A 13,031-nucleotide genomic window follows, 5' to 3' on the forward strand; every position below is an offset into this window, starting at 1 on the left:
CCCAGGCTCACAAAGATAATAAAAAATGCATTTAATAGCATGTCAGTATACAGCTTAAATGTGTAGTAAGTCTTCTGTTAGTCAGTGCATTACAGGGATAAAGAGGAGAAATTTCATTTGGAATGCACAGTCCAATGCTAGGTATAGGTGTGGAGAAATCTTGGTGCTCTGAAACTATTAAAATTCCGTTTTATGAAACATCACTCCAGGTGCAGGGCGCTGTGCCAGTGCGGGACTCATCTGGTCCGGTGTGCAAGCTACAGTTTTCAATTAAATTGTATACAAGTATTAACAAAAGAATAAAATTTATTATTCACAAAACTAAAGTGGTTATCGTAAAGCTTACAAGAGAGTACAGCCTAGAACTAATGAGTTGAAAAACTAGTTTTAAAAATAATAAAACTTACTGGACAGTTTTGGAAAATGATATTATAAAACAACGAAAACAATTGGCACAGTTTAACCACCTAATTTCTAAGTGCACTTTGTAATGTTCCTTGCAAGCTGCCACTTTTCCCAGGATAATGACAAAAAGCTTCAGTCAGGTGTCACTGGCTTATGGTGACGGTTTTTTTTATTGCATTGCCAAGAGTGGATTTTAAGAAAAAACACTACAAAGGTTTCAAAAACCCTATTTATTCTCTATCATCAAAAATAGCAACAGGGGGACTTATACAACTTTTCTGTGAGTACCCACCAGTCTATTTTTTTTTCTTAAAAAAAATAGAAGTTAGTTAAAGAAAAATGATTTGGTTTTTAAAAAATAATGTAAGGAAACACTTAATCAGATAGCCCAAGGAGTCATCAGAAATATGTGTAGCAAGAAAGCTTCATTTTCGGCCCTCTCTGGCCTTTGCACATCTTTTACTAAACTAGAAAGAGAATGTACAGTACCAATATGTTCCCCAACCTGCTTGGATCAAATTGTTTGTTTTTAAACCCATTATTGCTAAACCAGAGTGTTGACACTGAGCGCCGAGAAGTCCACTCATAGAGGATAAAATTGAGAGGCTGCTTCCGAGGACTGGATCTCCACCTGGGCCATTTTGAACTGAGTGCACTGCAGCCACTTGCGGAGGGCTGCCAGGCCAGCACTGCTCTGGCCCGAGCCCGGCAGCGTCCTTAGGCTGTGGTGGTTCACGTGGTTCTGAATAGCCTGGAGGCGAAGCTGGAGTCCTGCAGATAAGTGCTGTCAAGAAAGGGCAAGAGGTTTTAGTTTATTTCTTTCTAGTGTTCCTGGGCAACCCAGGGAGCGTCAACCCAGGCGGCTTCTTGCAGGCAGAACTTAGGCTTGGCTCAAGGGTTATCTGGCCTGAAGAAGGCAAACTCTCAACTCTGGCAGTGCCCAGAGCAGGGGATCGCAGCGTGTTTTCTAGAGTCATCCTGGCCCAACCCACCAGAATAATGACATGCCCATCTTGACGGACTCACTGCAGTGAAAACATAAAGCTGCCACACCAGTGCTGGGCTAACACATAAACTTGGCCCCAGGGAACTGTTTACGACAGGGACCTGGGTGTGGTGGAGAAGTGCCCGGGTTCTACTGCCAGGCTCCCTGTGTTCAAAGCCTGGCTCCTCTATAGGCGACTTTGGGAACAAGGTTTATTGGTCTGTGTTTGGGTTTTCTCATGGGAAAAGGGGGGAGAGTTACACTTACTCAGGGGGTTTGTGTAGGACAAATGGGTTAAAAGAGTGCTCAGAACAGAACTTGGCACAGGAAGAAGCTAGGATAATAGCTTTTCTTCTTTCTCCAAGCTTCTTAGGGAGTTCTGTCGGCCTCCTCCTGGCCATCTGGGCAATGTAAAATCACCACAGATTGCCATAAAGCCGGGAAAGGGGTAAGAGAGGCAATTTAAAATGCTTCAAGCTGAGAGTGCAAGAAACTCTTTTCACAGAAAAAAACTAGTATCAAGAGGCAGTTTTCAGCAGTGCCCATGCCCCCGATGGCCGCCACAAATAGCACCAAGGCCATAATCAGGACTCAAAGGCTGTGGTCCTTGTAGACAGCTGCGTTTTTCTCTTATAGTGTCTGGGCACCCTGAGTTCATACCGCTTTCCTTCCATTAGCATGCCTCCTCAACTCAGAGAAGAAAGCCACAAAAAACTTTCCAGCTTTTCCTCCTGTCCCCACAACACTTAGTGCGACAGACAGGACCCGGTTTGGATGGAGCAGGCGGCAGGCTTTGCCATCTTAAGTCAAGCCCAGTAACTCTGTTTGCTAGTCATAGAGTATGTTTGCCCCTACAATGACAAAGCGCCACTCAAGGAGAAGCCTGGGGCTGGGAAATAGATTCGGTCGGAATCTCCTCTTCCAGGCTGTGGGGTCCTGACCAAGTCACTCTTACTTTTGGTCCTAAATTTCTTCATATATGAAATGAGGCAGTAGGTTCCTTGTAGCTCAATCCTTTTATTCAATGTTATCCTTTCATAACAGAATTCTTTCCATGATAGAAAATCAATTTTAGCAACCAGGACATATCATTGAATGTGTCTGGGTATCCTCCAAGGGGTCAGTATTCTATTCTTTTTGTTTTTTTTTTGAGAGACAGGGTCTTGCTCTGTCTATTTATACACGATCTTGTTATCTGCAAACAGTGACAGTTTATTTTTTTACTTCCAATTTACATTTCTTTGATTTCTTTTTTTAAAATAAAGACAGGGTCTCACTCTGTTGCCTAAGCTGGAGTGCAGTGGCAGGATCATAGCTCACCGCAGCCTCGAACTCCTGGGCTTCCAAGTGATCCTCCCACCTCAGCCTCCTAAGTAGCTAGAACCACAGATGCATGCCACCACACCCAGTTAAATTTTTATTCTTCGGTAGAGATGGGGTCTCACTATGTTCCCCAGGCTGGTCTCCAACTCCTGGCCTCAAGCAATCCTCCCACCCTGGCCTCTCAAAGTGCTGGGATTACAGACGGAAGCCACTGCACCCAGCCTTGGCCTGTACTCTCATCAGTGGATTGAGGCTCGCTCAGACCCTGGGATGCTCCCCGCCATCTGTATGCTTACCAACCTCAAGCAGTAGGACAATGGCTCCTGCCGCCACCCCCTGCCTGCAGAGCCCTTACCTGGCCCACAGGTCTCCTGCATTATCAGCCCTCTAAGGCCAGGAACAGGTTGAATTCATCCTTCTCCATAGTAAATGGAGCATCAACAATCCCTAGGAATGTTATATGTTCTCTGCAGGAAACCAAGCTTCCAATCAGCCCAGGGGGTGACTTACCTTGATATTTGACTGAATCATTGGCAACCACATAGGTATCAGCTGTATGGAGAAAGACAAAAGCTTCATTATTAGCGTTCTCTATTCTCCCACAAAGCTTCGCTTATTGCAAGGGAAAACAGGCCACACTGAATCCCTTTCACTTTGCGCATGGATGTGGGCCCTGCGGCAGAGCTACCCGTTATCAGCACAATGCCTTTCTGAGGCCAAACCCTGCTGAGCCAGTGGCATTTGGAGGTTAATAAGCGCCCCATGAGTGCCTGAGATACACACTTTAGAGTAAATGACTGATTGTCTCCCGAAAGCTACTAAGCACAGGAAATTAAATGTGTATTTATTTAATTAAATCCTCACTTTCTTGAAATAGAATTTCCTCCACAGGATCTTTAGAACTGAGTGTCTGAGTGGAATGGCGACTCTATTTGCCTGTAGTCATTAGGAAAATATCTCTGGTCAGTGGTTGGAACGCTTCAGTGAGTGAGGAAGGCCACTCCGAGATGCCTGGCTGCGATCTGGAAGGCGGAATACAGCGAGACGGAGCCGGGTGTCTGCAGGGTGTGGGAGCACACACAGCCAAGCAGCAAGTCCCTGGTGGGGAGCCCCGGCCCTCTGCTGCTTCTCTGACGGACCCTCAACCCCTCTGATGTGGTCCTTCCTGGGAGGAGGTCGCAGGGTGCCCTGGCCTGAGGACTTCCGGAAGCTGCTCCTTCTCTCTGCTTTGGTCCCTCCGCCATGTTTCAGTCCTTTAGGATCTAAGTAACTATTCATGGCCTTGTACATCCAGAAGTCGGAGACAGAATATGGCACTTCTCAAAGCGTGTTCCATGGAACTCTAATTTGGAGAACTTTCAAATGGTGGAGGGGGACTCCAATCCAATAGGTTTGGAAATGTTAGTTTCTTTATTTCAGTACTTCTTAGATCTTTAATACACCGATATGTATCATATCGTTTCGAGCCATACACCTTCCAACTCTCCACTCAAATAAAGGAGTAGTGTTGTCATGGACTGAATTGTGTCCCACTAAAATCTATACTGAGGTCCTAATCTGCACTGCATCAGAATGTGACCTTATTTGGAAATGGGATTGTTGAATATGTAAATTAGTTAAGATGAGGTCATACTGGAGTAGGGTGAGCCCCTAATCCAATATGACTGGTGTCCTTATAAAAAGGGGAGTTCAGACACATACACAGAAACACACAGAAAGCATGTTATGTGAAGATGAAGATGGGGACCTACAAGCCAAGGAACCCCAAAGACCCAGCAAACCACCAGAAGCTAGGAGAGAGATCTGGAACAAATTGTCTCTCCAATCCCTTAAAAGGAACCAAACTTGCCGACACCTTGATCTCAGTCTTCTGGTCTCCAGAACTTCCAGGGAATACATTTCTGTTGGTTGAACCACCCAGACTGTAATACCTTGGTAGTCCTGGGAAGCCAGTACAAGGGCATTCCAGGAAGCAGAGAGAAGGCATGGGCAAAGCTCACTGGTGGGAGTGTGCAGAGAGTCGGGGATGGGAGACAGGCACGTGATGCTGACATGTGAGGCTCTTAGAAAAGGGCCATGAAAAACAAGTTTAGAAAAGCACAGGCCAGCCCTTCACACCCTTAGCCCACCAGATGGCCCTAAATGCTAAATTAGGGAATCTGAATTTTATTCCAAATGCATTACAGCTTCTGAAGAAGCAGGAATGTGCTCAAGAAAGATCACTGTGGCAGCAACCTGCAGATTACAGTGAAGAAGGAGGCAGGGAATGGAGGCAAGCGTCATTGTGGAGGTTGCCTCAATGGTCCAGAGAAGACCAGGGACAGTTTCTGGGGATGGGGAAGGATTCCGCCTGCAGAGACAAATCTTGAGGATCTGAGGATGAGTCTGCTCTTTGCTCTTTCAAGTGACGGAAAGGTCAAAGAAGAGGTAGAGGTTTCTAACCTGCGCAAACTGGGGGACAGTGATGTAATGGAAAAAAAACGAAAGAAGAAGGAGAGCTTTTTGGGATGGGGTACGGTATGTAAATGACCTCAGAGTTCAAAGTTAGTCATAGCCATAAGCTGCTGGTTTCATTGAATTCATCACATTTTCTTTAAAATGAACTTGGTGAAGTGATAAGCTGAATTTCTCTCCCTGTTTTTGATCCCAAGGCTAAATCTGGCTGTTGACTTTTAACATTCTGTTGGTGTATACAATTTGCTAATTTGACTTCCATTGTCACTCCTAAACATTCCTAAACATAGTGTTTCTGTTGCAGCTAGCTAATACGTGGTCTCTAACATGAATACTGTGTTTAGAAATGGAGTATGGTGTGTATCAGAAAATGTCATGAGACTAAAGCTGAAAATATCAGAAAATGCCACCGTCTCCATGCCTCCCCCCTGTCCCCCAACCCTCGTAACAAAACTGTGGGATTACAAAGGTGGGTACCAGATAAAGCTGTGCCCTCTCACCCTTACTAGGACTGGCTCCTCTAGGCATTCTGAATGGAAAAAAATATTTATCTAGTCTAACTGTCTCCCCCTATAATTTCTGCACAGCAAAAAGCAAGCCCTGGAGGGTCCTGATGTTATAGACTTTGTTGACCTTTCACTATTTAATATGGAAGTGGGCCCATACGCCTCTTGATATTTGGGAAATACCCAAACTAACCTCCTGTTAAGAATCGTGAGGGACTTGGGAAGAGGAGGGTCAGGGAGTACTGAGTACCCTGTCCCTGGGTGGATACCTTTCCCAGTGCTGCCACTGGGGCTAAGGGTCTGTGCGAAGCAAGCAAGAGGAACAGTGATGTTGGTCTAAAAGGGATTTTATTATTTCCCCATTGATGTAATCTATGACCATGTGATTCTAAAATACACCTGCAAGGGACCTTCAGGTTTGTGATTTGCAAATCACGTGACTAAAGGCATCCAGTTAAAGCTCATCGTTATTGACAACATTGTATAACCCAGCCATCATCCTATTTCAGGAATGTTAATTTGACTTATTGAATAACTTTCATTTTCATTCTCTTTTGCTAGTGGCTACTACAAATCTGTCAGTAAGAATTAGATGTAATTTATTTTGGGCTCTGCAATGTTATAATGGAGTAAAGTTGGTTGGGTTCCCCCCCCCGCTTCAGAAACAATATCCTGAAAACTGAAGGACATTTAAAAAATAGGTTTTCACAAAAATAAAAGTGATACCCTTCCTCTTATCTTGGTTCATGCTACAGAACAAACGGAAGACTTCCTGCCTGGTTGGACTGTACTCATTTCAATCCTGCTTATTCCAGCCCTCAAAATTAAAATTGGTGATGAAACTTTCTCTTTCAGCCAAGATGGAGTAACAAAGACCAGATTTACCCTCCTGCCTGGAACAACTAAAAATCCAGACAAACTATAAAAAACAATGTTTTTCAGGTATTAAGCATCAAGAAATGCAGGACAGAGATCACTGAGGGAAAGGAAACAAACCAGGTGAGCCCTGCAGGTATTCCAGCTCACTGCCTAGAGAGAGTTTCCAGGCAGTAGCACTAGGAGCAGGAATGCAGGTGGAGCCTGGTAGTCTTCCTGAATGAGGAGATGTAGCCAAGAGCCCTGGGAGGTCAGAGTGACTACAGTTTGCAAGGTAGAGTACTGGACAGGAGAGATCTACAGAGAGAGAAAGACAACTCCAAAGATCTGCAAGGGGATCCCCTGAGTCTTCAGCTGAGTGTTAGCCACTACATGCAAGTTATAAAAATTATCCAACACTGGAGGAAAAAACAACCCAAAAATATTAGAAGGAAAAAATCCCCTGGTGATTACATAGGGCCAAGAATATTTTGTGTTCCTATTAGTCAGAGTGGAAAAATCTTGTAACTCATAGAACATCACGAGAGTACTGATGAGTATAGTGGTACACAGCAGCAGTGGTGAAGAACTACGTGCCCTACAAAAATTGCTGCTCTCATCAACACCTAACAAAGCTTAAATGTTAACTTCAGAAGGACAAAAATATTTGTAAGGTATGTAACTATGTCACAGAATAGAGCTTAAGAATTTTTATATGAATACAAAAATACTCATCACCCAAGAAAGTCAAATTTGCAATGTCAATAATACAATAAAAAATTACCAGGCATGCTAAGAAGCAACAACAAAAATTACGACACATGAATGAGGAGAAAAATCTGTCAACAGAAAATAAAACAAAAATGACACAGATAACAGAACTAGTAGACAAGGACATTAAAACAGTTATGATAACTATATTCAATATGGTCAAGAAGGTAGAAGAAAGATTGAACATGTTGAGTAGGGGCACTGAACAAAATATTTGAAGAAACAATGGTTGATACTTCTCCAAATCATGAAAACTATAAATTCAAAGATCCAAGAAGCTCACCAAACCCAAGCACCAGAAATACGAAGAAAACTCTACCAAGGCATAGCATCATCAAATTGCTTAAACATAGTGGCAAAGACAAAATCTTCAAAGCAGCCAGAGGAAAAAAAGACATATCACATACAGACAAAAAAAAAAAAAAAAAAATGAATGACAGATTTCTTGTTGGAAACAATATAAGCAGAAAGACCATGGAGGAGCAGTATCTTTAAAGTATTGGGAAAAAAAAAAAAAAACTCTGAAACTGTCCATCTAGAATTCAATACCCAGTGAAATTTTATTTCAAAAATGAAAGCTAAATAAAGCTTCTGAGACATACAAAACCTAAAACAATTAATCACCAGTTGACCTGCACAGAAGACTTTACAGAAAATCCTTTGGGCAGAGAAGGAAAGATGAAAGATGAATGTTTAGATCTATGGTATGAAGTGAAGAGCACTAAAATGGCAAATATAAATATGGCAATAATAGCAAATGTAAATGAATATAAAATTTGTTTAAAATCTCCTTAAGAGACAATCAACTGTTTAACGCAAAAATAATAATGTATGATTTGCTTTATAAAATATATAGAAGTAAAATGTATGACAATAATAGCATGAAGTCAGGAGGTGGGAAATGGAGGTATGTTATTGTTCAGTTCCTATACAATACATGAGGTGGTATAATATTCCTTGAAGGCATACTGTGATTAGTTAAAAATATATACTATAAACTCTAAATCAACCACTAACACAACAACAAAGACATATAGCTAAAAAGATAATTAAAAAACACACTTCCAAATAACTATGGGTCATAAAAGAAGCCAAACTGGAAATTAACAGTTTGATCTGAATGGAAATGAGAATCTATCAAAATCTGGGGGAAAGCAGCTAAAACAGTATTGAAAGGAAATTTAGAGCACTAAATGCTGATGTCTGAAAAGAAGAAAGTTCTCAAGTTAATTATCTTGGTTGCCATCTCAGTTTATCTTAATTATACAAAAAAAAAGGAAATTATATCCAAAATTTAATCATAAAAACCTTAATCCAAAAGAAGGCATAAAAGAGAGGACAGGAGACAAAGAACAGATGTGAAATATAGAAAACAAGCAGTAAGATAATAGATTTAAATCCAACAATATCACGAAACACATTAAATGAAAATGATCTAAAAACGTCAATCAAAAGGAAGAGACTGTCAGATGGGATTTTTTTTAAAGCAACATTCAACTTTATGCTGCTTATAAGAAATGCAGTTTAAATACAAAGACATAGATAGGATAAAAGTAAAAGGATGAAAAAAATATGTACCATCCGACCATTAGTCAAAAGAAAGCTGGACTATTTTATTAATAAATATTACCAAAGAAAGATGGGTAATATTTATTAATTTGATATAGCAAAAGTCAACACTGTTCAAGTGCAGTGGTGCAATAATGCACATATGGTAAATGGTACATATTTAAAACGCCCAGTTTGATAAGTCTTGACTTACATTATGCCATGCACCACAATCAAGATAATGAACATATCCATCACCTCCAAGTTTTTTCAGCCTGGGCACAGTGGCTCATGTCTGTCATCCCAGCACTTTCGGAGGCCGAGGTGGGCAGATCCCTTGAGGTCAGGAGTTCAAGACCAGCCTGGCCAACATGGTGAAACCCTGTCTCTACTAAAAATACAAAAATTAGGCCGGGCGCGGTGGCTCAAGCCTGTAATCCCAGCACTTTGGGAGGCCGAGACGGGCGGATCATGAGGTCAGGAGATCGAGACCACCCTGGCTAACACGGTGAAACCCCATCTCTACTAAAAAATACAAAAAACTAGCCAGGCGAGGTGGCGGGCGCCTGTAGTCCCAGCTACTCGGGAGGCTGAGGCAGGAGAATGGCATAAACCCGGGAGGCGGAGCTTGCAGTGAGCTGAGATCCGGCCACTGCACTCCAGCCTGGGTGGCAGAGCGAGACTCCATCTCAAAAACAACAACAACAACAACAACAAAAAATTAAAAAATTAAAAAATAAAAATACAAAAATTAGCTGGGCATGGTGACAGGCGCCTGTGGTCCCAGCTACTCAGGAGACTGAAGCACGAGAATTGCTTGAACCTGGGAGGCATAGGTTGTGGCAAGCCAAGATTGCACCACTGCACTCCAGCCTGGGTGATAAAGCGAGATTCCATCTCACAAAAAAAAAAAAAACTAAACTAAACTAAAAATATTACCAAAGATGAAGAGAGATATTTTATAATTTCAATTCATTAGGAAAATACAGCAATCCTAAACATTTATAAGCCTAATCACAGAGCTTCATAATACATTAAGCAAAAATAAATCCACATTGAGAGATATTTCAATATCCCTTTCTCAATAATTGATAGAATAAGTTAACAGACATAACAAGAAGGACATAGAAGACTTGAGCAATACAATCAACAAGTTTGAACTAACTTAGGAAACTCCAAGCGACAGCAGCAGAAGACACATTCTTTTCTAGTGCACACAGAGCATTTACTAAGATACACAATATTCTGGGCCATAAAGCAATTCTCAATAATTTAAAATGAGTCAAATTATATAAAGTATATTCTGTGATACATTAGAATTACAAATCCATAACAGAAAATTCTCTGGAAATCTTTAAATATTTGGAAGTAAAACAATATGGTTCTAAATAATCAATGCCAGAAAGAAAGCAAAAGAGAAGTTAGAAAGTATTTTGAATTGAATAAAAATGAGAACACAACATGCCAAATTGTAGGCTGTAGCTAAACCAGTGCTTAGAGGAAAATTTATAGCAGTAATCATTTATATTAGAAAAGAAAAGTCTCAAATCATTGTGCTCCACCTCAGCCTCCCAAGTAGCTAGAACTACAGGCATGTGCTGCCATATCCAGCTAATTAAAACAATTTTTTTTGCAGGGTAGAGACAGGGTCTCAATATGCTGCCAGGCTGTCCAGGCTTGTCTTGAACTCCTGGTCCCAAGCAATTCTCCCTCCTTGGCCTTCCAAAGCACTGGGATTACAGGCATGAGCCACCGTGTCCAGTCCCTAACAATCTTTTTGTAGAAATTGACAAACCAATTTAAAAATTTATCTTGAACTGCAAAGGACCTAGAATAGCCAAACAACTTTGAAAAAGATGAATGAATTTAGAAGGCTGACACTACCTGATTTCAAGGAATATTATAAAGCTGTAGTAATGCAGACAGTGTGTTATAAAAATAGACAGAGATCTGACTGGGCATGGTGGCTCATGTCTGTAATCTCAGCACTTTGGGGGGCCAGGGTCGGCAGATCAACTGAGGTCAGGAGTTCGAGACCAGCCTGGCCAACATGGTGACACACCATCTCTATTAAAAATACAAAAATTAGCCAGGCATGGTGGCGGGTGTCTGTAATCCCAGCTATTCAGGAGGCTGAGGCAGGAGAATCACTTGGACCTGGGAGGCGGAGGTTGCAGTGAGCCGATATTGCGCCACTACACTCCAGCCTGGGTGACAGAGTGAGACTCTGTCTCAGGAAAAAAAACATAAAAATAAAAATAAAAAAAAATAGAGATCAGTGGGACAGAATCAAGAAGCCAGAATTAGAATTGTATAGTTATTTGATTTTTGACAAAAGTGCAAAGGCAATGTGATGGAGAAAGTATAGTATTTTTAACAATGATGCTGGAATAACTAACTATCCATATACATAAAAGGTACCTCAAGCCATATCTCACACCATATACAAGAGTTAACTCAAAATAGATCACAGACTTAAACTAACGCCCAAGTGAAAACATAGATAAAGCTTAGAATAAAACACAAATAAAACTTTTTATTATTTTTGGGCTAGGCAAAGATTTTTAAAAATACAACATCAAAATCATGATTCATAAAATAAAAAAATTGGTAAATGGTACTTCATCAAAATTAAGAATTCCAAAGACAAACCACAGAGAAAAATCTTTGCAAATCACATAACTGATAAAGAACTTGTATCTCAAATTTCAGTATTCAGGAAAAAACCCAATCCAATAAAAAATGGGTAAATAATTTTAACAGACACTTCACCAAGCAGACATATGGACAGCAAATAAGTACATGAAAAGATGCTAATGTCATTAGCAAACAGGAGAATGCTATTTAAAAACACAACAAAATACCAGTACACAACTCTTAGAATAATTAATATTAAAGATTGACTATGCCAAGTGTTGACAAAGATGTGGAGGAACTGGGACTGCTCATATACTGTTCATATACTGGATGTAACAGGGCACAACAGCTTTGGAAAATGGTTTGGAAAACAATTTTGTTAAAGGTAAATATACACCTGTCACATGGCCCAGACATTGTATTCCTAGGTATTTGCCCAACATACATGAAAGCATATATGTACACAAAGACATCTTCACAAATCTTCATAGCAGATTTATTTGTGAAAGCCCCAAACTGGAAACCCCCTAGATGTCAACTGACAAATGAATAAGCAAAATGTGGTATATTCGTACAATGGACTACTATTCTGAAATAAAAGTAATGGTTCACTGATACATGCAATAACATGGATTAATCTCAATTATTACAAGTGAAAGAAGGCAAAAAAAGGTATATACTGTATGAATCCACTTAAAGAAAATTCTAGAAAGTGCAAACTGATCTATAGTGACAGAAAGCAGGTCAGTAGTTGTCTGGGGACAAGGAGACGAGTAACCTAACCAAAGGATTATAAAGGGGTATGAAAAAATTTCGGGGTTTTTTTTTTTGAGACAAAGTCTCATCCTGTTGCCCAGGCTGGAGTGTAGTGGCAAAATCTAGGCTCACTGCAACCTCCACCTCCCGGATTCAAGCGATTCTCCTGACTCAGCCTCCCACGTAGCTGGGATTACAGGTGTGTGCCACCATGCCTGCCTGATGTTGGTATTTTTAGTAGAGATGGCGTTTCACCATGTTGGCCAGGCTGGTCTTGAACTCCTGACCTCAAGTGATCTGCCCACCTCAGCCTCCCAACGTGTTGGGATTACAGGCATAAGCCACCACACCTGGCTTGAAAAACTTTTGGAGGTGATGGATATGTTCATTGTCTTGATCATAGTGCATGGCATAATGTAAGTCAAGACTTATCAAACAGAACATTTTAAATATGTACCATTTGCCATATGTATATTATTGTACCACTGCACTCCAACAGTGTTGACTTTTGCTATTAGCAAGCTAGATATCATATATCTAGCCCATTTGAACCAATGATCTTGTTCTCTTCTGGTAACAGTCAAGCTTTCCCCAGAAATGGGCTGCTTTTCTTCAGCATAGTGTGAGTGAATGTGACAAATGTTCTTTGTTGACGAGTGGAGTTAACCAAGGAATGAAACAGCAAGTTATAAGGTTCCCACTAGTGGGTGATGATGGTGGGTGGTGACGGTGGCCAACATAATAGAATATAGAGGTGATGCCCACTAGTGGGTGATGATGGTGGGTGGTGA

General features: G+C 41.0%; 1 protein-coding gene across 2 annotated transcripts in view; it reads right to left on the reverse strand.

Annotated features, from left to right (window-relative positions):
• Positions 1–620: 620 nt before the first annotated feature.
• UNC79 (unc-79 homolog (C. elegans)) overlaps positions 621–13,031 on the reverse strand; it is a 382,451-nt gene continuing 370,040 nt past the window's right edge. For both annotated transcript variants that reach the window (XM_011991736.1, XM_011991735.1), the window contains 2 exons: positions 3,224–3,265; positions 621–1,189 (listed from right to left, as the gene is read on the reverse strand). In XM_011991736.1, the coding sequence (XP_011847126.1) occupies positions 989–1,189; positions 3,224–3,265 (243 nt within the window). In that variant the 3' untranslated portion in view covers positions 621–988. The remainder of the gene's footprint in view (positions 1,190–3,223; positions 3,266–13,031) is intronic.

The sequence above is a fragment of the Mandrillus leucophaeus genome, unplaced genomic scaffold (assembly GCF_000951045.1).
Source record: "Mandrillus leucophaeus isolate KB7577 unplaced genomic scaffold, Mleu.le_1.0 Scaffold4, whole genome shotgun sequence".
NCBI lineage: Eukaryota > Metazoa > Chordata > Mammalia > Primates > Cercopithecidae > Mandrillus > Mandrillus leucophaeus.